Source organism: Fusarium pseudograminearum, chromosome 1 (assembly GCF_000303195.2).
Source record: "Fusarium pseudograminearum CS3096 chromosome 1, whole genome shotgun sequence".
Classification (NCBI taxonomy): Eukaryota; Fungi; Ascomycota; class Sordariomycetes; order Hypocreales; family Nectriaceae; genus Fusarium; species Fusarium pseudograminearum.
Window position 1 is genome coordinate 4,837,758 of NC_031951.1, and position 22,865 is coordinate 4,860,622.

General features: G+C 49.5%; 11 protein-coding genes across 11 annotated transcripts, besides 3 other annotated features; 4 read left to right on the forward strand and 7 right to left on the reverse strand.

Moving 5' to 3' along the window:
- Window positions 1–809: 809 nt before the first annotated feature.
- On the forward strand, window positions 810–2,598 carry FPSE_04989 (uncharacterized protein; the record flags this gene model as incomplete). The annotated part of the gene is made up of 3 exons (XM_009258107.1): window positions 810–900; window positions 984–1,759; window positions 1,813–2,598. The coding sequence occupies 3 exons, from the start codon at window positions 810–812 to the stop codon at window positions 2,596–2,598; spliced, it is 1,653 nt and encodes a 550-aa protein (XP_009256382.1).
- An 837-nt stretch (window positions 2,599–3,435) lies between these two features.
- FPSE_04990 (uncharacterized protein) lies at window positions 3,436–4,487 on the forward strand (the record flags this gene model as incomplete). The annotated part of the gene is made up of 3 exons (XM_009258108.1): window positions 3,436–3,693; window positions 3,754–4,062; window positions 4,113–4,487. 3 exons carry the CDS (start codon window positions 3,436–3,438, stop codon window positions 4,485–4,487), a joined length of 942 nt encoding a protein of 313 aa, XP_009256383.1.
- A 378-nt stretch (window positions 4,488–4,865) lies between these two features.
- FPSE_04991 (uncharacterized protein) lies at window positions 4,866–6,275 on the reverse strand (the record flags this gene model as incomplete). Its single annotated transcript, XM_009258109.1, has 1 exon — window positions 4,866–6,275. One exon carries the CDS (start codon window positions 6,273–6,275, stop codon window positions 4,866–4,868), a length of 1,410 nt encoding a protein of 469 aa, XP_009256384.1.
- An 807-nt stretch (window positions 6,276–7,082) lies between these two features.
- FPSE_04992 (uncharacterized protein) lies at window positions 7,083–7,403 on the forward strand (the record flags this gene model as incomplete). The annotated part of the gene is made up of 1 exon (XM_009258110.1): window positions 7,083–7,403. The coding sequence occupies one exon, from the start codon at window positions 7,083–7,085 to the stop codon at window positions 7,401–7,403; it is 321 nt and encodes a 106-aa protein (XP_009256385.1).
- A 456-nt stretch (window positions 7,404–7,859) lies between these two features.
- On the reverse strand, window positions 7,860–11,333 carry FPSE_04993 (uncharacterized protein; the record flags this gene model as incomplete). Its single annotated transcript, XM_009258111.1, has 2 exons — window positions 7,860–8,427; window positions 8,479–11,333. The coding sequence occupies 2 exons, from the start codon at window positions 11,331–11,333 to the stop codon at window positions 7,860–7,862; spliced, it is 3,423 nt and encodes a 1,140-aa protein (XP_009256386.1).
- A 1,150-nt stretch (window positions 11,334–12,483) lies between these two features.
- Window positions 12,484–12,862, reverse strand: FPSE_04994 (uncharacterized protein; the record flags this gene model as incomplete). Its single annotated transcript, XM_009258112.1, has 2 exons — window positions 12,484–12,666; window positions 12,719–12,862. The coding sequence occupies 2 exons, from the start codon at window positions 12,860–12,862 to the stop codon at window positions 12,484–12,486; spliced, it is 327 nt and encodes a 108-aa protein (XP_009256387.1).
- A 936-nt stretch (window positions 12,863–13,798) lies between these two features.
- On the forward strand, window positions 13,799–14,719 carry FPSE_04995 (uncharacterized protein; the record flags this gene model as incomplete). The annotated part of the gene is made up of 1 exon (XM_009258113.1): window positions 13,799–14,719. The coding sequence occupies one exon, from the start codon at window positions 13,799–13,801 to the stop codon at window positions 14,717–14,719; it is 921 nt and encodes a 306-aa protein (XP_009256388.1).
- A 247-nt stretch (window positions 14,720–14,966) lies between these two features.
- On the reverse strand, window positions 14,967–16,209 carry FPSE_04996 (uncharacterized protein; the record flags this gene model as incomplete). The annotated part of the gene is made up of 4 exons (XM_009258114.1): window positions 14,967–15,716; window positions 15,768–15,803; window positions 15,861–15,962; window positions 16,018–16,209. The coding sequence occupies 4 exons, from the start codon at window positions 16,207–16,209 to the stop codon at window positions 14,967–14,969; spliced, it is 1,080 nt and encodes a 359-aa protein (XP_009256389.1).
- A 1,229-nt stretch (window positions 16,210–17,438) lies between these two features.
- Window positions 17,439–17,464: a microsatellite.
- Window positions 17,465–18,227: 763 nt separating this feature from the next.
- FPSE_04997 (uncharacterized protein) lies at window positions 18,228–18,937 on the reverse strand (the record flags this gene model as incomplete). Its single annotated transcript, XM_009258115.1, has 3 exons — window positions 18,228–18,618; window positions 18,674–18,706; window positions 18,762–18,937. 3 exons carry the CDS (start codon window positions 18,935–18,937, stop codon window positions 18,228–18,230), a joined length of 600 nt encoding a protein of 199 aa, XP_009256390.1.
- Window positions 18,536–18,555: a microsatellite.
- A 599-nt stretch (window positions 18,938–19,536) lies between the features above and the next one.
- FPSE_04998 (uncharacterized protein) lies at window positions 19,537–20,454 on the reverse strand (the record flags this gene model as incomplete). Its single annotated transcript, XM_009258116.1, has 1 exon — window positions 19,537–20,454. The coding sequence occupies one exon, from the start codon at window positions 20,452–20,454 to the stop codon at window positions 19,537–19,539; it is 918 nt and encodes a 305-aa protein (XP_009256391.1).
- Window positions 20,455–21,417: 963 nt separating this feature from the next.
- On the reverse strand, window positions 21,418–22,263 carry FPSE_04999 (uncharacterized protein; the record flags this gene model as incomplete). The annotated part of the gene is made up of 2 exons (XM_009258117.1): window positions 21,418–22,072; window positions 22,133–22,263. 2 exons carry the CDS (start codon window positions 22,261–22,263, stop codon window positions 21,418–21,420), a joined length of 786 nt encoding a protein of 261 aa, XP_009256392.1.
- Window positions 21,641–21,684: a repeat region.
- Window positions 22,264–22,865: the final 602 nt, after the last annotated feature.

Sequence of the window (22,865 nt, forward strand, 5' to 3'; positions counted from 1 at the left end):
CCCAGGAACTAAAATTTATCCTAAACTGATACAAAGAAGATCCTTGAGAGTTTTGATTTTATTGAGAGCTATCTGGCTTGTTTTGTCAAATGATCCTCACTTGAAGAACCTCGGGTGCCATGACGTCGCATTCCCCACGCTCCAGCCTTCTCCAGGCCCCTCAATGTTTAGTTTACTTCCCCAACTCTCCGCAGAATTTGTACCAGAGTCTATGCGCTTCTCCACGATCGATGTTTACTGTAAGTGCGGAGGATGATACTGTGTAACTAATCATGGTGATTCCACAGAGAAATAGTCGTTCGCTGAAGAGGATCAATTCGTTCGGCTGTCTGCTGCTCGTGTAGATCTATAGAAACATTCTCCAGGCCCCATGACACCTGTTCGCTCTCAGGAATTCCCAAAACCTTTACCATGGTACAGGGATCATGGCCATGCCGATCACGGGCTTACAGAAGTGCGGACCGCGAGAGTCAGTACATACCTTACTGTATGCACAGTACAGTCCTGCCCTTGGCCGATGGGTCCATCCCATCATAGACAGCCAAGGCCAAGGCGACCACGGGTGTATAACCAAGGTCTGTCTGAGAGGCCAGCTTCGAGTGTATGACTCAGGTGGAGATATCATGAGAGGCCCAGTAGCAAGTTCTACATGACTCTGCAGTACAACATGCAAACACCCTTGAGCTCTGTTTTCTTTATAAACCTAAGTGGCTCCTGCTTGGATGTCCATGTTCACCGCATCAAATTCTTTCTTTTGTCTCTCAGTACAGAGTTCGGGCGTGAGGCTTCTGCTTTGATACCCCTTCACCATGTTCAAGAAGTACTTTGGCCTTCGAGGCCAGTCCCTCAACTATGCCATTAGTGCTATTGCGGGAACTGATTTTCTGCTCTTTGGTTATGGTGAGGTCAACCGCCGCGCTCACAGACAAGACAACGATTTGGATATGAGCTTTCTAATGAACCTGAACTAATAATTACTGTAGACCAAGGCGTCATGGGTGGTATCCTAACAATGGCTCCATTCATGGAACAGTTCCCCGACATGCACAGTGAGGATCCTAGCGTGTCTGCAGCTGTTCGAAAGAACCGCTCAAACTACCAAGGTATTGCCGTGTCGTCTTACAACTTGGGTTGCTTCTTTGGTGCTATCATCACCATCTTTCTCGGGAACAAACTTGGCCGCAAAAGGATGATCATGCTTGGAACCACAATTATGGTTATTGGTGCCGCTCTTCAGGCCTCTGCGTACTCTCTGGAACATTTTATCATCGGACGAATTATTACTGGTCTCGGTAACGGTGGTAACACTTCTACCGTCCCCATGTGGCAATCAGAAACATGCTCTGCTCATAAGCGTGGTAAACTGGTCATGATCGAAGGTGCTCTGATCACGCTTGGCATCACTATTTCATACTGGGTCGACTATGGCATGTACTTTGCGCAGGACACTTCTGCTTGCTGGCGATTCCCAATGGCTTTCCAAATCGTCTTTTGTCTCATCATTATGGCCTTTGTTATGAACCTGCCCGAATCTCCTCGCTGGCTTGTGCTCAAGGGTCGCGATGATGATGCAAAGGAAGTCATTGCTGCGATCGCTGATCAGGATGTCCAGACTAAGTACGTCGACAACGAGTTCAGGGCCATGAAAGACACTACCACAGAGATGAGCAAGGGAGCGTTTTCGGACCTGTTCTCTCGAAACGACAATAAGAACCTTCACCGTACCATCCTTGCCTTTGTCAACCAAATGTTCCAACAGGTAAAACAGCGTTTCTTAGTGTTGGCTTTAAGCATGCTAATTTTGAACAACAGATCTCTGGAATTAACTTAATCACTTACTATGCCGCTTCCATCTATTCCGGACTCGGCATGACAGGACACATGCCACTTCTCATGGCTGCTCTGAACGGTACCGAGTACTTTTTAGCCTCTCTTCCTGCAATTTGGCTGGTGGAGCGTGTCGGTCGCCGAAAGCTCATGCTTTTCGGTGCAGCTGGACAATGTGCATCGATGGCTATCCTCGCTGGTGTAGGCTCTAGCGATGCGAGGGCATGCCAGATTGTGGGCATTGTGTTCTTGTTTGTCTTCAACTCGTTCTTCGCTGTTGGCTGGCTTGGAATGACATGGCTATACCCAGCTGAGATTACACCTCTGCGAATCCGTGCTCCTGCCAACGCTCTGTCAACGTCGAGTAACTGGATATTCAACTGGTTGGTTGTCATGATCACTCCTCCAGCTTTTAAGAATATCGGATCCAACACATATATCATATTCGCCATCATCAACGCCATCATGGTTCCCTCGGTTTACTTCTTCTTCCCTGAGACGGCATATCGATCATTGGAGGAGATGGATACTATCTTCCAAAAGGTGGAGCATGGAATGAAGGGCGCTCTTGGCGTTGTTAAGCAGGCCAAGATCGAGCCCCGAAGATACGATAACAACGGAAACCTTCTGATTGCTGTCGAAGAAGTGGAAGAGAAGGCTCATGCCGAGCACCGAAGTGGACGTGGAAGCTCGAGTGGACAAAGCGGTGAACATAACAACGCCGCCATGTTTACGTCGCACGATGAGGAAAATCAGCGCCGTGAGACTTGAAGAGACATTATTGGTTGATGGCGGCCTTCTTTTGGAGAAGTTGTCATACTCTTAAAATGGATGAAAGATGATGATGAGGCTGAGTGTAGAACCGGCATCATGCTTGATGCGCAAATACCATAGATACCCGTTTCAATAGAAGTCTTGAAATTCGATTCGCCAATGTCTGTTTTGTAACCTTGTATGCTCCGAGGGGTAGGTCTGTGTGCATGATAAAGGCCGTTTGGAGAGGTGATGATACTGACCATGGATAAAAGAATTGGATTTTCTTACATGTTTCAACGAGCCATTGAAATCGCTTATTTACCCAAAGCGATGCCTAATGCGTACTGGAAGAAAGAGTTGGCGGGCTGCTTCATGTATCACAAGCCAAATCTGAGACGTGTTTCAGCTCTGAATATGACCGGTAACAACTCTAACTTTAGCAGCTGTTACCCACTAAACAGCTTTACAGATTGACTCTATTGGCTCCTCTTGAGCTACCCCGCCATTGTTGACATGCTTGGGCTGTCACCTCCTCCCAGACTTGAAGCAACCACGGATCTAAGGGAAGACGGCATTGGGTATCAAAGAACACCAAAGCTACAGGGGCATTAAAGGCTGATTGATAAACTGTTAACTTAGTAGCTTTACGGGGCCCTGTCTACCTATTTAACCTCTTTTTTTATCACTTTTCTTTTTAGATTACTTATTTAGTGCTCTTGCATCTTTCCTCAACGGACCCTTTCAAACCCCACTTCAACATCCCACCCGCCACGACGTTACCTCACCTTTTACCTCCAACTCCCCTTCAACTTTCAAACTTCTTCAAAGCCTTTACACGCAAATTCCTTCAAAATGGTCGACCGTCCTAACAAGCCCTCGGCACTTGCCTCAACCCCCGCGGCTCCCCCTCAAGCTGTTGCCGACATTACCCACGACAACTCCCGCGTCAAGGCCGTTCTTCCCTCGGGCGAGAGTGTTGAGGTCCTCCTCCATGGTGCTACCGTAATCAGCTGGAAGGACGCCTCAGGAGCTGAGAAGCTCTGGGTCAGCGAGACTGCTGCTCTTGATGGCAGTGCTCCCGTTCGAGGAGGTATTCCAATCGTCTTCCCTGTACGACCACCTCCAAGCCACAATCTCCCATTGCTATCTCTCTAATTCGAATATCTGCAGGTCTTTGGTACCGCCCCCGACCACGAACCCGTAGCCAAGCTTCCCCAGCACGGATTTGCTCGCAACTCACGATGGGAGTTCCTCGGCAAGTCCACCAGCGAGGGCTCCAGCTCCAGTGTCAAGCTCGACTTTGGTCTGTCCTCTGAGAGTATCAGCGACGATTTCAAGGCTCTCTGGCCCTACAAGTTTGCTCTTATCTACAGTGTCTCTCTCGACAGCGAGAGTCTCAACACCTCAATTGTTATCACCAACGACGGCGATGCTGCGTTTGACTTCCAGACTCTTCTTCACACTTACTTCAAGATCAGCGTATGTTTTTATCCATACATTTCGAACGACCTTGAACTGACTATTTCAAGGATATCGCCTCTACAGAGGTCACTGGTCTCGAGGACTCTGTCTACTTATCCAAGGTCTCTGGCTCAGAAGCCACTCAATCCGGCGCCATCACCTTCTCTGGTGAGACCGACTCCGTGTACACCCCCGCCAACGGTCCCAAGCACCCCGTCGTCATCTTCGAGTCCGGCAGCCCCCGCTACCGCATCGTCCGCGACAACCTCGACCAGGTCGTTGTCTGGAACCCCTGGGTCGACAAGTCCGCCGGCATCAAGGACTTTTCTCCCAAGGACGGCTGGAAGAACATGCTGTGCGTTGAGCCCGGTTCCGTCAAGGGCTGGCAGAAGCTGGAGAAGGGCGATGCTTTTGAGGCGGCGCAAACCATCACACTGGCTTGAAGGTGCGACAGTGCAAGCAAGAATGGCGAGGAAGCGATCAAATTCAAGATATGAAAGTTTTTATGTAACGGCAGCACAATAATTTCAGATGGACATGATATCAGTTTACATCTATTTTTGACAACCGGATGAGGTACAGTAGTACCAAATGTTAAGTCCATATCTATGCTTAGAGCTCAGAGAGAAGCAAGCAATGCATTGAATAAATCAAAGAATATCAACAAATTGTGCTCAATTAATATTGTTCAGAAATGGACCTTTACTCATATCACGCCTGAATTGTGTCATTTGTCTTTTTGGTGCTCAACACCATATACGTGCTTTTCATTTTGTTCTTGTTGGATACCCATTTTCATCAACTTAATCTCATGCTCCCATTCATACCGCCTTTTCTTCTCTCGAGAAGTGATCAGCCACCAAGAATGCCAGCTCAAGAGCCTGCTTCTCGTTGAGTCTCGGGTCGCAGAAACTAGTGTAGTTTGTCGACAAATCATCCTCGCCCAAGTCCTCGCTACCACCCAAGCACTCTGTAACAGCATCACCAGTGAGCTCAAGGTGCATACCGCCAAGATTGCTGCCCTGCTCCTTATGGATGCGCAGTGTCTCTTGAAGCTCACGGTAGATGTCGCCGAAACGACGTGTCTTGATGCCTGTGGGTGTGGACAGCGTGTTGCCGTGCATAGGGTCGCATTGCCAGACAACAGTGCGACGGTACTCTGAGTCTTCTACAGCACGGATGTGCGTGGGTAGGAGATCGCCCACTTTGGCGGCGCCGTAGCGTGTGATGAGGGTGATCTTGCCGGGCTCGCAAGATGGGTTTAGGGTGCGGAGAAGAGAGAGGAGGTCTGAGGCCGGCGTTGTAGGACCAACCTTTATGCCAATGGGGTTGGCAATGCCACGGAAGAACTCGACGTGGGCATGGTCAATCTGGCGTGTGCGATCGCCAATCCAGATGAAGTGAGCAGAAGTGTCGTAGTATTCCTTCTTCTCGCCGTCGCTACCCGGAGGCGTGGGGCTCACAGTCCGGGCCGTAGGCTTGTCAAGCAGACGAGTCAGAGGCTGCTCATAATCAAGCAAAAGACCCTCATGACTAGTGAAGAGCTCAACAGAGTCGAGCTCACCAGGTCGAGCGTTAATGACCTGGAGGAAGCGCAGTGTCTGCTGAATGCTCGAAGCAATAGCTGAGTACTTCTCCTTGAGCTCCGGGTCCCGCACATGGCCAAGGCCCCAGTCAAGCGGCCGATGGAGATCAGCGATACCCGAGGCGAGAGCGGCACGGATGTAGTTCAGGGTTGCAGCAGAGTGGTGGTAGGCTTTAACAAGGCGGTTGGGGTCAATCTCACGATCCTCGAGACGGAAGCCGTTGATGATGTCGCCCTTGAAACTGGGAACTTCCTTTCCATCGACCATCTCAGTAGGGCTTGATCGTGGCTTCGCATACTGTCCAGCCATTCGACCAATGCGCACAACTCGCTTGTTGGTTCCCCAGATGAGAACGACACTCATTTGCAATAGCAGCTTGATCTTGCTCTCGATAGGGCCCTGGCGGCAGTAGTCAAAGAGCTCTGCGCAGTCGCCGCCCTGGAGAAGAAAAGCGTTGCCTTGTGCGACATCGCGGAGATGAGCCTTCAGAGCAATGATTTCATTGGGATGCACCAGAGGAGGAAGGTCAGAGAGTTCCTGAACTGCTTTGGCGAGAGGCTCTGGGTCTGGGTAGTTGGGCGATTGCTTCATGGGCTTTGAGCGCCAAGAGGAGGGATCCCAGGCGGCGGAGGAGGATGAAGCCATATTGAAAGCTGGTTTGTGTAAGAGAGTGCAAGCAATGGGATTCCAAATTCAACAGAGTAGAACCACACAAAGGTGAGATGTTCAAACAACTAGACTGAATCAACCTAGACCTCCTTTGATATTTCCAATGCAATTGAAAAAGTGGTGGAGGAATTGAAAGGGTGTTGTTGTTGGAGAAATGAGTCACAGTGAACAAAGAAAGATGCTCAAGATGCGACAGACCCCGGAAAATGAGGTTGGACAATTAAACAAAGAAATGTGGCGTAACCGAATAAAAACTCCGTCATTTTTCTTTCCACACATTGATTGGAGTTTTATTATGTGGCGTCAACAACTTGGACGAATAATGCTCAAAGGGATAAATGGAAAGTGCACTACAGCCTGATCTGAACTTTAATAACACGTTTAATGATGCTTGATTGAGACTGAAAAGAGACAAAGGATGCCAGAAGCAGAATCGAACCATTGGTTTGTGTGCCTCGCAGTGCTTGCACCTATACAGCAGGCCTCAGCTTAACGCTAGATACTTGGGCATGAGAGGTTCGCGAAGATACCTTAGTACTAATAAGGTAGGAGTTTTCAACTTCTGGACAATGAGATGAAATTCTACAATTTAGCATCCAGCATGTGAGCTTCCATCATACTGACCTCGGGCTCTCTTATGTCCTCCGCCTGGAACTGGAACTGCTGCCCCTCCAAACCCCACCATAGCTCTTTGCCTCCACTATAATTCCAACCACCTAAAGCCAAGCCGACCTAGCTACACCTTAGCCTCACTTCACCACCAACAAACACAACAGAAACAAAATGACCGACGAAACCCCTTCACAGACAGCAAAGTCCGCCGAGGACCGCAAGGCCGCTTCAGCCCTCGAGAACCTCGATGCTGCCGACTCCCCTTCGACACCACAAAACGTCGACGCCGACGCGGCTAACAAAGCCATCAAGAGCCTCGGCTCCAGCAAGGCCTCAGCCTCTGCTACTTCCCATAAGAACGTCAAGGTCGATGCTGCTGACGTTGCTCTTCTTGTTGAGGAGCTTGAATTGCCCAAGCCAAAGGCTACCGAGCTGCTCAAGAGCAACGAGGGTGATGCTGTCAAGGCTATGAGGGCGTTTATCAAGGCTTAAAGACGATGTCACGACGAGGCGTCGCAATTTCGTCTTTCTCCGCCAAGGGCTGGTGGGAAGGGGCGCGACAATTAGAACAAGAGGCATTCATGACACTGGCGTTTAGCGAGCATGCCGCAAAGATATTACCAACAATATAAGACACGACCAACCTTCAAATCTAACAGTCTTCAGCCTTCTACAGTCACATAAACACGAGTCGGAAATATTGTAGATCAATTACCCTAATGGATTCTCAAGTGTACCAGCTTCTACATATGCGTAGAGTAACCAGTCAATGCCATTCCACCAAACGCCTAGTTGGAGGTCCTGTCTGTTCCCGTGGTATCCCCTCCCATGGCAAAACGAGTGATTGTTATCAGCCATGATGTATGCGCGCAATCTAATATGAACCCACAAACTCCGGATCAAAACCTGCCCATGTACTATTATGCCACCTTGACCATATCCAATCTATCACTTCCAGGTTCTCGCTAAAGGACTTCCGATCTTTGGGGCAAACTGCAGACTCTTGCGTCGTGCAGCCATGAGCCGCATGAGCACACCATCATCCTTGGTCTGGCTGAGGAGACCAGCGCCCATCTCACGGATCGACTTCTTCGGGGGGCACGTTCGCATCAGGAGAGCATCCTTTGTGGGTGACTCGTCCAGGTCGTCATCGTCATCGTCGTCAGCGGAAGCTGACTCAAGGTCGAGATTTGCAGCGTATCGTGCAATTGCCTCCGGAGCAGGTGTCTTGGGGACAGGAGTGAGAATAGCTTCAGACCACTCAAAATCCTCCATATCCTCATCTTCGTCTTGCTCTGAGGGAGTGTACATCCATTGTGTACTCTGGCGACGGTTGTTAGGAGTAGAAGGAGTAGTACGAGAGCCTCCCTTAGTAGGGCTGGTGACGAGAGTGCCATTCATGTTGGCAAGAGCCTTAGGCTCCATACTCTTGCGACGACGAGCTCCACCACGGGGGACGTTGCTCGTGTCAATCTTGTAGGGGCTTTCCTCAACCCAATCGTTCAAACGCTCGCAACTAGCACATGTCAGCTATGGCCATTAAAATGAAAGGATGTGTTCAACTTACTCAAGCACCCAACTAACTCCAACACACTGGACGACTCCGTTGCTTTCACGGACCTTCTCCAGTGTGCGTTTGCTGCCATCCTTGAATACAACATGTGTGATTCCAACCTTGCTTGAAGTCATATCGTTTTCAGAACCGTTAGGGTTCCAGCTCCATGACTTCATGCACCTAGCGCCCATCTGAGTGAGCAGGTCCACAAAGATGCTGCTAGCATCAGCTCCTTCGCTGGTATATACATCAACAAAGACGACGGCACCACGAAGGATGGCGGGATTCAGATCGCGACGGGGTGTTCGCGCAGGTGTTCCCAGTGAAGACCAGAGGTCTGACTTTGAGGGAGTGGCTGCAACAGGGGTGGAGGGGGCGGAGGGACTCTCAGGAATGGTAGCCGGCATGCTCTTCCTTCCTTTGGAAGAATATGGGATCGCAACACCGCTGCTTGTTGGTCCAGAGGGGCGCTTGGGAGCGACTCGCGAAGCGCTGAAGCTACGCTTCTTGAGAGGGGTAGGCGAGGAGTCGTCCGCAGGCTTCAAAGGCACCTTGGTAGTAGTGTTGAAAGTCTTCATGACAGGGCGAACAGGGGTGGTGGGGACCATTGAGGAGGGCATCTCGTTTTCGTCGCCGTATTCCTGGCTAGCTTCAGAAAGGGTGTCGTCAAACGCATCGGTATTAACAACCTCCTCCAGGACATCAGACTCCATCAAGGACATCTCGTTGGCCTCCTGGGCCAGTTCAACGTCTTCCTCGGTAACATCCATGTCATCAAAATCGGGATCCATAATCTCTGCAATGTCATCCGTTTGTAAATCTTCCATGCCTGCTCGAACAGTCATTTCATCATCGAAGAAGTGAGTCGAAGCTGGCGAATCATTAGACTTGGGAGTCGCAACGCGTCCGGAAAGTACGCCAGCCTTCTTCTCTCCAGAAGTCAAAGGTGCCATCTTGACTGGAGTGCTAGCCTTCCAAGAACCTAAGCGATCAGCAAGAGCGCTGAATCCGCCAATAGAGGCTCGGGAGGGTTTCGGCGTCTTGCGACCAAATGGTGTTGGGGTGACAGGTACTGCGTTGGTGGGTGCAGAGTCCTCGTCATCTGATTCAGAATCCGTATCCTGGGGCTCCAGATCTTTTTCTCGAAGCTGGTACATAGGATTCTGTTCCTGCATGGGCGACTGGGTGGGGATTTGGTTCTTAGTTTCAATCCCTTCAAGACCGATGTCCGCCTCGACAACATCCTCATCGACGACCATGCTGTCCTCCTCATCTTCGGTAAGATCAGCCGCCTCTGCAATTGGTTCGGGTTCAGCAACAGCCTCCTCCTGAATATCCTCGACGGTCTCTGGCTCATCCACGGCATCCATCTCGTCTTGGGGTTCATCGACAATACCCATATCCTTCTTCCAGGCGGGGTCGGCATAGCGGGGAAGGACAGCAGATAGACGACCGGGGAACTCCAAGTTTTCCAAAGGTTGGTTGAAGACGTCTTCCTCAACTGTGTCAAGATCCAACTCGGCTTGCTCCTCCGACATGAGCTTATCAGAAGGTCGGGTGGAGGGAGCACGAGAAGGGGTACCCAGAACCAGAGGTTTCATGATTAGTGGTTCACCAAAAGCACCAACGTCTCGGGGTCGAGGTTCCGTGACGGGCTTCAGTCCAGGCATGGCCCGCTTAGGTGGCGAAAGGAGAAGAGAAGCCTTCATTGCTGACTGGGATTGTTGAGGCTGTAGGGAAACTTCAAAGTTAAAACCCTTGATGGGTGACTGGGGTCGCTTAGCCGCAGACTGAAGTAGGGAGTTCCCGAAAGAAAACACATCTTCAGCCTGGGTGTCGCCTTCCTGGGTCTTTTTCATAGTCGATCCAGGGAGAGCAATGTGACCAATACGGCGAGCTGGTGATCTCAATGTGTCCTTGTCGGGTGAAGCAGGTTGCCTCTTGGCAGGAGATCTCAATGCATGTGCGCCGAGGCTCGGAGGGTTGCTGATGCTTTCAGAAGCGCTTATTGACTCGGTGGGTTCTTCGGTTTGTTCTGGTTGAGGCTTGACCATGTTGGTAGGGGGCTTGATCGGGCTCTTCATCATGGGTTTGGCAGGCGGCATATCACCAGCGAGTTCATCCTCGGATTCGTCGTCCTTTGAGACAGGTATCTGGGTAATCTTCTTAGGACTCAATGGTTTATTCTCTGTCGACTCAGCGGATCTTACCGCCGCTCTGGTTGTTCGACTTCCAGCTGCTCCTCCACGCTTGGCCGGCCGACCTCTAATTCCAGGTCGGGCAGGTTCCTTGGCCTCGGCGGCAGGCTCAATATTCTCCTTATCGGGTTCTTGAAACTTGACGGACTTTTTCAGAGCAGGCTTAGCCAGTGTTGTTGGCTTTGTGGTTGGCTTTGTGGTTGTCGTTGATGTTGTAGTGCGGGTGCGTATCGTGGTAGTCTTCTTGACTGGTGCTGGAGCAGGCGCCTCAATAACAACTGCTTTTCTTGGCCTTCCTCGGGTAGGTTTGGCAGGGACAGTGGTATTGGTGGTGGTAGTCAACTTGGGAGCTTCAGTAGCAGTCTTCTTTATTATACGACCCCTAGGCCTTGCAGGCGCCTCAGGTTCAGCGTCGTGTTCTTCGACCTCCCCAGCTTTTCTTGGTCGACCACGCGTTCTCCTAACGACAGCAAATTCGCGTTGCTGCTCCTCATCGTCATCATTCTCGTCCGCTCTGGTCTTTCTCTTGGCAGCTGTGCTCTTGGTGCCCGCTGTCGCAGTGCTCCTTGCCCGTGCAGCAGCTGTGACAATCTTTGTAGTTTTCACGGAGGGCTCTGTTGCCTTGGCGGCGGCTCTGGCCCGTGTCATTCTCTTGGGTGGTGAATCCATGATTGTGGATTTTTGCTGTGTGTGTTGTATGGTTAGTATAAAGAAGAAGGGAGAAAAGAATTTATGCCAGGATCATCATGTACGATGAAATTGTTGATTTTAGGTTGGTCTCTGTTTCTGGTCGAAGGGTCTTATGTCTTTTGTCCGTGTTTGGTGGCGTTGCTGGGCAACGTCTCGTTTCAACCTGCATGGGTGCAGATCGCAGCTGCCAACCGCGAATGACCGCCCCGCAACCGGGACTATCCCTTGTCAATAACGCGTACTAAACATATGTTTTGCAGGGAAACTTGCTTCCAGATGAATATGGAATACCTTTTTACCTGCAGCACGAATCGGATGTTTCACTTGGCTGCCGTGGTTTTGTCCCATGTGATACTGTCCAAGAATCTCATATCAAGCATAAGCAAAAATTCACATGGGAATGAAGATGAGCCAGGACAACTCCTCCTTCAACGGTTACTTGACCAGTACTTCTCTAATTAGACAACAAAGACTACTAGGCGTGAAAACGGAGAATGATGGGCACTAATCACCAATGAGAAAAGATGGAGCAAGCCGTTTGAACTCAATTGCAAGCTCAAATGTGTGCACCACAAAACATGGCCTCAAATCTTTGTGGTGCGTAAAATAAACAGCCTGGGGACTAGGAAATAGTATAAACTGCCTCCCGAACTTCGCCTCTTAGGCTCTCAGGAGTTTAAGTTTACTCCCGTCACTCTGAGTGATCAGAGCTGTAAAAGCCCCCGTCCTCAAACACCACTACTATCTAGTATCCAGCAAGCCAGGCTTAATGTACTGCCTCACCATAAGCAAAATGTACATCACCACTAGAATCTTCTCAGCAAGACCCATCACTCGAAAATTTGCGTGCTTCCTTTTCAATCCCTATTTTTCATCACGCCGAGATGACAGTGAGCTGATAGGCTCGACAAAGTGGCACAGAAATAAATTGGCCGTTGGAACTAGAGACAACCCAGTTGTCATCTCCACTGTGGTATCCCAATTTCGCCTTAACACCAGGCTATATCGCCTCATATAATACCATTGAAACCCAAAACCTAAAAAAAAATGCAGTGTCAAAATGCCAGGCGTGCCGACAACCACTGCTCGCTTGCAAAACCTGCAGAATAAGGGGGGCGATCGCCCCGTCTTAACCGTATCGCATAGGCTGTTGCCCTTGAGGTGCGCCTTGGGGAGGTCCCCATTGCTGTTGTGGTGGTCCTCCGCCGTTCGCCATGGCCTTTACATCGGGGCGATTCTCTAGCGGTTGATGAAAGTTGCAGATTCGGCATGCGACATCGGTGTAGCCGGAGATGGACAAAGGAATGAGCGGCTGCAATTTTTGTTAGCTGACCGTAAGGAAGAGTTAGAGAAGTCACTCATACAATCCAGCAGAATGTAAACCAAGGATTGCTCTTCTGGACATGTGCAGCCATGTTACCACAGTGGTGACATTGGCATACCATGCCCTCATAGCCTGGTACTTCCTTGCGGAAAGTGTGCTCGCCGCACACGAAGAAGAAGAACATGGTTGAAGAGTTTTGTGAATGGAGAGTGTTTGCGATGAATGCGCTGTTGGTGGATATTTGTCTCAGGCAAGGACGGCGTTATGTGTGTGTCGAAACGAAGTTGATCGTCGCTGGCCCAGGAGTTGAGGTGGCGCGTCGTCGTCGTTAATTAGGCGGCGCAGTTCTTGGCAAGCTTAAGTTGTGGTCACAGGTCGGTCAGGTGCCAGTGTAGCTGGTAAGTATATATGTGAGTCGTAGTTGTATCTATCTCGGTGCTGAAAAGGATTCATGAATATGTGAATACGATATAACACAGTGAAAGGCGTTTCCGCTAACTACTGAGAGTGGAGATGATGTCTTTGTACTGCTAAAGGTGATAAGAGTTAATGTTGATGTTGATAGAGTCAGGCACAGGAACAAACAAGGTGATGACGAACGGTAGGGGCGCTTTCTTAGTGGAAGGCTCCTGCCGCACAGACCACAGCTTCTTACGACGGATCACTGTAGGTAATGCTTGAGGGAAGCTACCTGTAGGCTAGATATAGGAATTGAAATTTAACATAAAATTACTGAATAAGATAAAACAAACATAGATAAAATATGTAGCTCTCTCATGTTCTCTATATATCGTCCCAAGATATTACATCGATATGTTACAATTGACCAATTGAGCTGGTGCTTAGGTTTAGAGTTATGCGTCATTGTAGTTCGTGGGGAAAATTTAAGCAGGAAAAAAAAAGTCGGCTTCAACTCAACATCATCAGCATCGTTTTTCGCATCGCCTACAACAACAATCACAACCATCGCGCAGTGGCTTTTCTCTCGCGAATCTCAGCATAAACTCCGAAGCCTCTCCAATACAACTTCGAATTGTCCTCCATAAAACGTACGATGCTCTACTAGCCTGTAGCGTAACACTTGAATCAATCTACAACAACTGCAACTGCGCCGCCAGCCATGCTCTACGATCTCAACATCGCCTGGTCGCCCTCTACGACCGAGGAACAGCTTCTCCAGACCCTCACTCTATCTTCTTCTCTCGGATACTCAACCGTCGCTCTCAGCCACACGCTCACGCTACCATTCCCCGCCAACCCTGTCGCGCCATTCCCGTCGATTCCATCATCGCCAACCTCAAAGCTTCCAAATGTCCTTCACCGCGCGACTCTTCCTCTCTCAGATCCTTCGGCCAATAATTACCGAATTCCCTCTCTCGCTTCCACATACGACATCATCGCCGCCCGTCCGCTCACGGACAAGGCCTTTCAAAACGCCTGCCTAACGCTTGACGTACCCATAATATCCGTCGACTTTACCAAGCACTTGGACTTCCACTTCAAACCGAAACCATGCATGGCGGCTGTCTCGCGGGGCGTTCGTTTTGAGGTCTGTTACAGCCAAGCTCTGATCGCCGATGCCCGAGGGCGCGCAAACTTCATCTCAAACGTCACAGGTCTCATCCGGGCCACACGTGGTAGAGGCATATTACTCAGCAGCGAGGCCAAGGATGCGCTCTCACTAAGAGCACCTGCGGATGTGGTCAATCTGCTGAGTGTATGGGGCTTGGGCAACGAAAAGGGCATGCAGGGTCTTGGTGAGATACCGCGTTCCGTCGTTGTGAATGAGGGCATCAAGAGGAACGGCTTCAGGAGTGTTATCAACATTGTCCAAGTCGCCGAACAAGAAAAAGGGTCAAACGATAATGCGGACGACAAAAGCGCAAAGAACGATGCTGAAAAGAAGAACAAAAACAGGGGGAAAAATCAGAATCAAAATCAAAAGCGCAAGAACGGCGAGGAGGACACTCAGCAACTCAGCAAACGACAGGCCAAGAAGATGAAGCTGGCCCAGAGAAATGCAGCAACGGAGAAGAAATAAGCATTTCGAAATTCCGACTTATCGAGTCCAAGAGCCATGGCATTATGATACCCATACAATAGACAGATGCAATATAAAAAAAACAACGATGTGCTCTGGAGACTTGCTCACATGTATTATAAGACTACCTAGCTACAATATTACGAGCACAAGTGCTCTTCTCTTCGAAAGAAACCCAGAGTCTACCCCAAACACTACATCATGCAACCCCCAAATTCAACGCAACCCATTCAAATGCCACATTCTCTTAAGGAGTACCCGTAGCACGAGCTTTGAGTGGCCCTGATCCTCCACCCAAGTTGCCCAAGTCGAGGACGCTGCTGAGTTTTGACGGGTCGGAGAGATCGATGGGAGCGCGAGTCTGCGAAGGACCATTTCCAGCAGTGGCTGTTGTGGGCCTGGTTCCGTCTAGGGCAGGGGCGGCGATAGCTCCAGTGGTGTCAGGTCCCATGTTGCCGAGTTCCATCGAAGGGGACATGGTAGGAGCGCCGCCTTCGGATTCCTCCTGGGTAGGAGTTGGTTCGGCAGTCGGCTCCGCTTGGCTGGAGGTGGCTTCAGCTGAAGGCTCTTCGACAGCTGTGGTGGAGGGCTTCGTAGGCTCTTCGATAGCGGTGGTGGACGGTTGTGCGCTAGACTGTTCGATGGTAGTGGCAGAAGGCTGTGATACAGGCGCCTCGGTAGCGATGGTAGATGGCTGTGTTACGGGCTGTTCGGCAGCGCTGGTAGGAGGCGCTGGAGCGGGCTGTTGGACAGGCTGTTCAACGGGACTGGTGGAAGGCCCGGCCGCAGGTGGTTCGAGAACACTGGTAGGGAGCTTGGGAGTGATGCTCATGGTTACGATGGGCCCAACAACAGCATACGGGTCTGATGCAAGTGTTGTCCTGGGAAGAGAGCTTGAGGGAATCGGGATCGTAGTGACGCCTGGTCCGGGAACTTGCACAACAGGAGCGCTGGGTTCCTGAGGAGCCTGCACGGTGTGGATGATAGTAATAGCCGCCTTTATTGAGTTAGTACGTGGGTGTTTCGAGGATAATGCTATCAGACTTACAGGTCCTTCTCCAGGAACGGTTATAGTAACGGGAGCCTTTGACAAGTTAGTGTCTGACTTCAATCCTAACGGAGACAAAGGTTGAGAACTTACTGGTGCATCTCCAGGGATATGCACTGTCTCGGTGATGACATGATTAACAGTGACGGGCTCGACCTCGATGATGGTGATGGGTTCCTTGATAGTAACAGCGGGCTGTATACCAGTCAGCAGGTGAGTTTTGTCATGTCTCGAACTTGAGCAAACTTACAAGAGGTGGCGCCACTTGGGTGACGATCTGAACGTCGACCTGAGTAACGTATTGAGTCTCAACCTGAACTTGGGTGACATATTGAGTCTCGTAGACAGTCACGGGCTCTGCGTTGATGGTAACAGTGACAGGTTCAGCAGCGACTGGGGCCACGGCCGCAGGAGTCTGCAGAATGGTCCTGAGTTGTGTCATGGTCACCCTTTCAGTGGTGGTTTCGGTGATATAAGACAGCCTCAGTCTAGAGACATGTTAGCAAGTGTCGATATCCTCGCTTCGAATTTCCGTAGACTTGCCCTTCAAACTTGGCTGCATTGACAGCTCCATCGATCTCCTGCCTCTTCTTCATCCTCCCATGTCTTCCTGCGGCCTATTTTATTGTTACTATTGACCTTTTGTCGTGTTTTGGTATAAGTCGAGTCCACCTACCTGCGCAACATGGGCGGCAGTAAGCCAATACAACAACTTCATGATGCTTAATCCCAACTCTCTCTTAATAAAATGTTGATTTCTGATTCGTGATTTGGTGTAAAACGAGCGGTATAACACAACAGTCCAGCCGTTGGTAAGAGATTTCTCTCGGTTTGTTTAGTAAATGAGCGACAGATTGTATGAATCTGGTGAATGGTGTACCGAGACGGTATTAAGAAAAGGTGCCTTGACCAACAAAATTGGCCAAGTTAAGAAATAATAGCTGCACAAGGCAGAACAAGAATTGAAGGCGTAACAGCGAACCAACCAGTGAAAGAGCGAGCGATTGATTGACTGACTGGACGTCACGAGGAAGAAACAACAAGAAGAACACAACGCATAGTAGAAACAGAATCAGATCAGAGGAGAAGGGACGAGAGGAGGGGGGGGCAGGACAGTGGGATGATAGTAGTTTATTCGCTATAGGTAGTGTAATAACTGAGGAAGCTCAACGTGCCACACGCCGCCGCTCACACCGTTAGAGGCGAGGCATGGCAATATGCAACATGCAAAGGCTAGGTGACAATGCAAGGCACAGCCGTTTGAGCAGGGGCTCGTTCTGGTGCATTTCGATCCCAGAATCTGAGGCTCAAACGGAGACTGCGACGATTGAGGTTAGGATGTGCTAGGGGTCTAAGTGGGAAAGCTACTATGGAAACAGGGATCAGGGGTTAGAAAGTGGTTCCTGAGACGTTATGGTGACTATCCATACTCTGTAGGGAGCATAACATCTTCAAAAAGTGACGAGCCTTGCTAGTAGATAACTTTAATTCAAAGGTATAAGAAGGCGGAAGGTCAGCAACATCTTGGCAATTCAATAACTCATCCTACTCGATATCTTATATACATACGTATATCCTAGAGCTTGGCAGGTCTGGACAAGTCTTTCTACGGTATTTCTGTTAGCTAAAAAGGAGACTAATACAGGCACCATGGTTTGACAGGACTTGGCAAAGACAAGACAAGACAAGACAAGACACACTCTGTGAGTTTTGTTAAGCGCTACTACTATTTCACCATCTGAAAAGGCCATCTTGGCGACCAAAGAGGCAGGCGAAGAGCACATGACAATCGGTCTATTCCGCTGGGCCATGGTCTCGAAATTGAAGAAAAAGATACGATTTTGAATTGGCCGAAATGCCAGGGGGAAAAGGAAGAGGGCAGACAAAAAAGAACGCCCAGAATTCTCCGTCAATAGCGAGACGCAACTGAAGCACCCCTTGTTCATCCGAGGTTTCGGAAGGGGCCGACTCCGCTCCTTTAAGTGTCTCGACCGATGCGCCAAGACCTTTGAGTCTCTGTCTTTTGATTAGCAATTCAGGTGATTTAATAAATGTCACTGTTTCGGATTGACAAGATTTTTTCGATCATGTTGAAGAATAAGGCTGAGCTACAAGGCACTTGGACTTGACATGCACGTAGTACAAATTGTCACCCAACTTGGTTTCTACAAGGATTATCTACCTAGGTAAACACTGCATCGGAATAATAAAGCATTTAAAGTATCAAAACATGATTTCATGATTAACGAAACAAAGAAACTGGATGACTGGGAATCATTGTTTCAAAAGAAAAAAAGAAGAAGAAAACTCCTATTCATCCTCCACTTTCACTCTTCCTAGTCGTATACTGCGCCTAATTCCCCATGATATAACTCCTCAAGCATTAATCCAAACTGCTTACTATACCTTTGATCATTCAGTGACATGCTTCATGCATCAACACCAAACCCCAAAACTCCATCAGTTTTCACCACCATTCACCTCGACAGAACTCGATCCAATCTTTTCGCTGGGAGGTATGTTGCAACCGGCGCTTCCCACCAGATCCCCAGGCTGGTCCAGCTCCTCCTGGGTCGACCCGTAGTCCGTATAGCCTGATTCCTCCGAATGGGTTTCAGAACCTTCGGGAATAGGAACCATCGCCGTCTTGGTCCAGATGTGCACCGCACGTTTCCAGTCCAGTCCGTCGAGGCAGCCCCCCTTGACAGATATGACGTTTTTGGACTTGTGGCATGATGAGTTGAGTTTCGGGTCAAAGTAAGAGGGTACGAGCGAGCGAGCGAGCGAGGTCTGTTTGTCACTTACAGGAGTTGAGTGGATGAGACGCGTTCCGCATTTGCGACAGAAGTAACTATTCCAGCAATAGTAAGCGGCCCAGTCATGCTGAGAGAATTTAAGAAACATACCAGTAGAGTTGATGTCCCGATGCTGTAGGTCGACTAGACAACAGTTAGTCATAGTTATTCCTTTGACCTGATAGCAATTGCTCCATACCTATACACGCTTAGAAGATCCGTATCGGGCAGCTCGAAGCGAGGAAAGATGGCTGAAGTGCCAAACGCTGAGCCCGTTTGTCGTCTACAAGCATCGCAATGACAAATGTAGAGAGCAAGAGGCTGAGGCAGGGGAGTTTTGAAGGTTACAGAACCGCATTGACACCGGGCCTCCATGACTGAGAAAGATTCTTGAGAGTTTTCGTTATTTGTAAGCCGAGTATCGTTCCGGAGATGACATATGTTGTCTCGGTATATTCGTACTCAGAGGTGGAGGAGAAGGTGTTTTGTGAAGGCGGGGTCGAATAATCAATCACCAATTAAGTAACCATATACATATTTGATGTTGAACAACAGCAACAACGCAATAAGTTGAGAAATCTCATTTATACGAGAACAGAGACACGAGTTATTACTAACACTGTCCCCGTTATCGCTAAAAACAAAAGAAAAAGAGAGCTAACTGACTCCGCGTGTGACGTGACTCATGCGGCACAGTTTGGCGAGAGTTGCGCGAAGTCACATGGCATCTTATTGCCCCGACTGAGATGCATGCTTACTATACTAATAGTATGGTGGGAGATAGTAGATACCTAAGTAGTAATAGAATAAAGTCATTCCCTCCTTATCATTATATAGATTCATTGCTCTCGTAATTCATATGTTCAATCTCATAGTGCGCCAAAGAACCTCCATCAACTTACAGTATTGTACAAGTGCTCACCCTATGCCTCCAAGAACCAATCCATCATGTACTGGTGATATACCAGTAACTATTACCTCTGCTTAGTAGGCACTTCCACTGTAGATTCCTCCGTCGTAGAGTTCGCGACAGTACCAGCTTCTGCTTCACGGTTCCTCCATCCAATATCGGTCTTGATCCACTCCATCTTCTCCTGCATCTTTTCAGTACACACGACCACAATCTTTTTCATCCCTCCCTCTCTCAACTCTCTCTGTAACGTCTCGCACCATATAAGTTTATCCTCATCGCTCATCTCCCTCGCCAAAACCTCCATCTCAACCCTTTCCAGCCTCTTCATGAATCTAAGTCCCTCGCCGACCCATTGCCGCGCCGCTTCCGCTCTGCGCTCCACTCCACCTCCGTACGCCGGCCCCGTCACCACCGAGGTGCTCGCCCCGAGAACCATTTTCATCCGCAGTCCTCGGACACCTGGTGACCATTCGCGGCACAGAGCACGCCATTCCTCGCGGCCTGCGCCTCCGACCACCACGTCTCGTGCAAGAACTTCTAGTCTTACATAGCGTAGAGCAGCGCGCTGCCAGGGGGCGAGGGCGAGGGTGAAGGCGCGCGCTGCCCATAGTCCCGAAGCGAACCAGTTGACAAAAACGAACTCATTCTGATCAAAGGGAATGAGACGAGCTTCGCGGCAGATCTGTCGATTGGTGCGTAAAAGACTTGTAGGCAGGCCTGAAAGGGGCCGGTATGGCGAAAGCAGTCCTTGATCTAGCTCTGCTTGACCTTTAGAGGCAGCGCTCTCGGCCTCAGCTTTCGAACCAACGGGCTGTAGAATGTATTGGCAGTGAACTGGAGTCGGATACCATGGCGCGAGCTGCGCATGGCGAACAGGGCACATGAGATGAAGCCAATGGTAGATGTGAAGTCGAATCTCGGGCGGTAGTGTCATAAATGTGACTTTGTTCTCGGGTTTCACGAGCATCGAGTCTGGCATCGTGCGCGGTGTCGCTTCATGGCTCGATACAACATCTATATGTGGCGCCAATGGTTGCGATGTGTGATTGCATGTACTCGGGCGCATGCCGGCACCGTGGCAGCACAATTGATACGAAGATAGCATGATGGATCACTCACTGGGTAGGCGACAACAGTTGAGCGACTTGAATGAAGAAGAAAGAAGAACCAAACTTGGGTCAACCTTCTGTTCAAAGCTTGTATAAGTAGGGATGTAAGCTGTCATGCATGCCGTGTTGTCTGTCTTGGACGCTGTCAGAAAAGCCGACACAGCATCACCTGCATCGAGTGTCGTCTTATTTTCTTCAGGTCCCCCGCCTGTCAGTCCCGTGAGCACTAACACCCAACGTTAGCATCCCAGCCATGTGTTATCTAAACGCGGGGAATGAGAGCTTTTGGCGTGCCACGGACGCTTGAGTGACGACATTGGGAGGCTATGACGACGAATGGCATTGAATCGCGACCTCTGATCGCCATATGGCCTTGACATGGGAAAGCTTCGCGTTGGAGCTAAGAGATGGTTGAGGGCAAAGGATTGCAATAAGCTTAGAATATCAAATTGCTATCTCGTGCTTGTTGTTTTGATTTTCCAATGGAGCTATAAGTCATGATGGGCGCATTTGAGATTTTATATAAGTCGGATATAGACTGATGCACAGAAATCGTGATAAACCCGGGCGCATTACCTCAATGAAATGTTTTCATTCATCAATTCTAAAATGAGTTCGATAGACATCACGAGTCATATCAATTCATCGACTAAATACTGCTTGTATCATTGCTTCGGACCTAAACAGCCGTCAGCTTACCTCGCGATCATCTGGGTATCGATACCAAACCACTCACTCTCTGCAGCCCATTCCAAAACGCCTCCATCCAAATCAGTCTAGTAACAAGGGCAACGCATCGAAACGTTTTATTTTAGAAGCAACTCGTGCCATGACTACAACGGAGCAGAGCCCTGCTGCAGTGGCGACTGGACGGTAGGTGGTACACCGACACCTTGAAGTCCCTTGTAGACGTAGACACCCGCGAAGGCATCCTCTTTGCGTTCATACTCGACATTGCGCGGGACCTCAAAGTCTCCTCTTGCCGCAAACCAGAGCAACGTCTCCGGTTCGGGCCCTCTGACTTGCACAGGGGCCGCAGCTGGCTGCTCCTGTTGCTCTTCCTCTTCCTCTTCTTCGTCCTCTTCATCATCATCGTCCTCGATGTCTCTCCGTAGACCAGTGCGCACGTTCTCTGTTCCGTTTGCGCGCTCTTCTGCTGTGTAGGGATCGTTGTTCTCGTTGGTAGCGAAGTAACCCACCCGTTCCATGAGCCAGGCCCGCAGTTCCTTCCATATGCTTTCTAGAGATTCCAGACCAGCTGGTGTGGCGAGACGAGCTGTTTCGATGCCTTGACTGACGAGCTCTTCAACGTCGGGCTCGAGCTTCTTGCGGAGGAGCTGAAGAAGAACATTTTCGTGGACGCGGCCGGGATAGTTGGTCGAAGGATGAATGGCCATGCGGTTGAAGAGGTCTGCGTTTTCGTTTGTGCTCTCGAGAAGGGATCTGAGGTTCTTTTGTAGAATTTTTGCCGACGCTTGGATTGATTTCCTGACGGGCCAGGTTAGCTACTGCGATTCGACGGCGCACATGCGGTGAGGGACAACGTACGGCGGTGGTATAGGATTGCTCTTGACAAGATCTTGCCTGAAGCTCTGGATACTACTCGATAGTTGCGCCACCTTACTCAACGTCTGTTCAAGAGCCTTGAGCTCGTCGTCTTCCAGGTTGAGAGTGGCCATGATGTTGGATTTGAGATGGGTAGCGCAGTGTCGATCGTTAGGTCTCTTTGCGATTGAGATTCCGCAGCTGATGGATAGGGCTGAAATTATATGTGAAGAATGTTATTTATACTTAGTGTAAATGACACAAGTAACTTGAGTTGGTCAATTGTTTGGATAAAGGAAATTTAATTGCGGCGCGGGGCATTTCAAAGCTTCCAGATCAAAGCGCGTCACCGCGTAAAAAGACCGATGCCGGTGTCGGGTAGGTATAAACCATAAGAACAGTATAAATATTCTATAAAATGTCTAAATCTAGTATTATAAAAGTTGCAAAGGCTAAAGAAAGTAATACTTTCTCATTGTGATGAGAACACCTCTTCAATTGCATTAAAATGTTAGAGTTGATACGTATCTGTATCTATACTCCGTCATCATAAGCTTTGGACAGTGTTACTCGTGCTTCTACCTAAACACCTGCTACAAGAATATCAAACCAGGCCGAAATCACTTTCTATCACCACCCTCTTGAAACTTCTAAAACAACACCGAACTCACAGACGGACACCTAGACCCTGAGAAGAGCGGGCCTTCTCTCCACTCACCCCAGATTCTCAACGTCA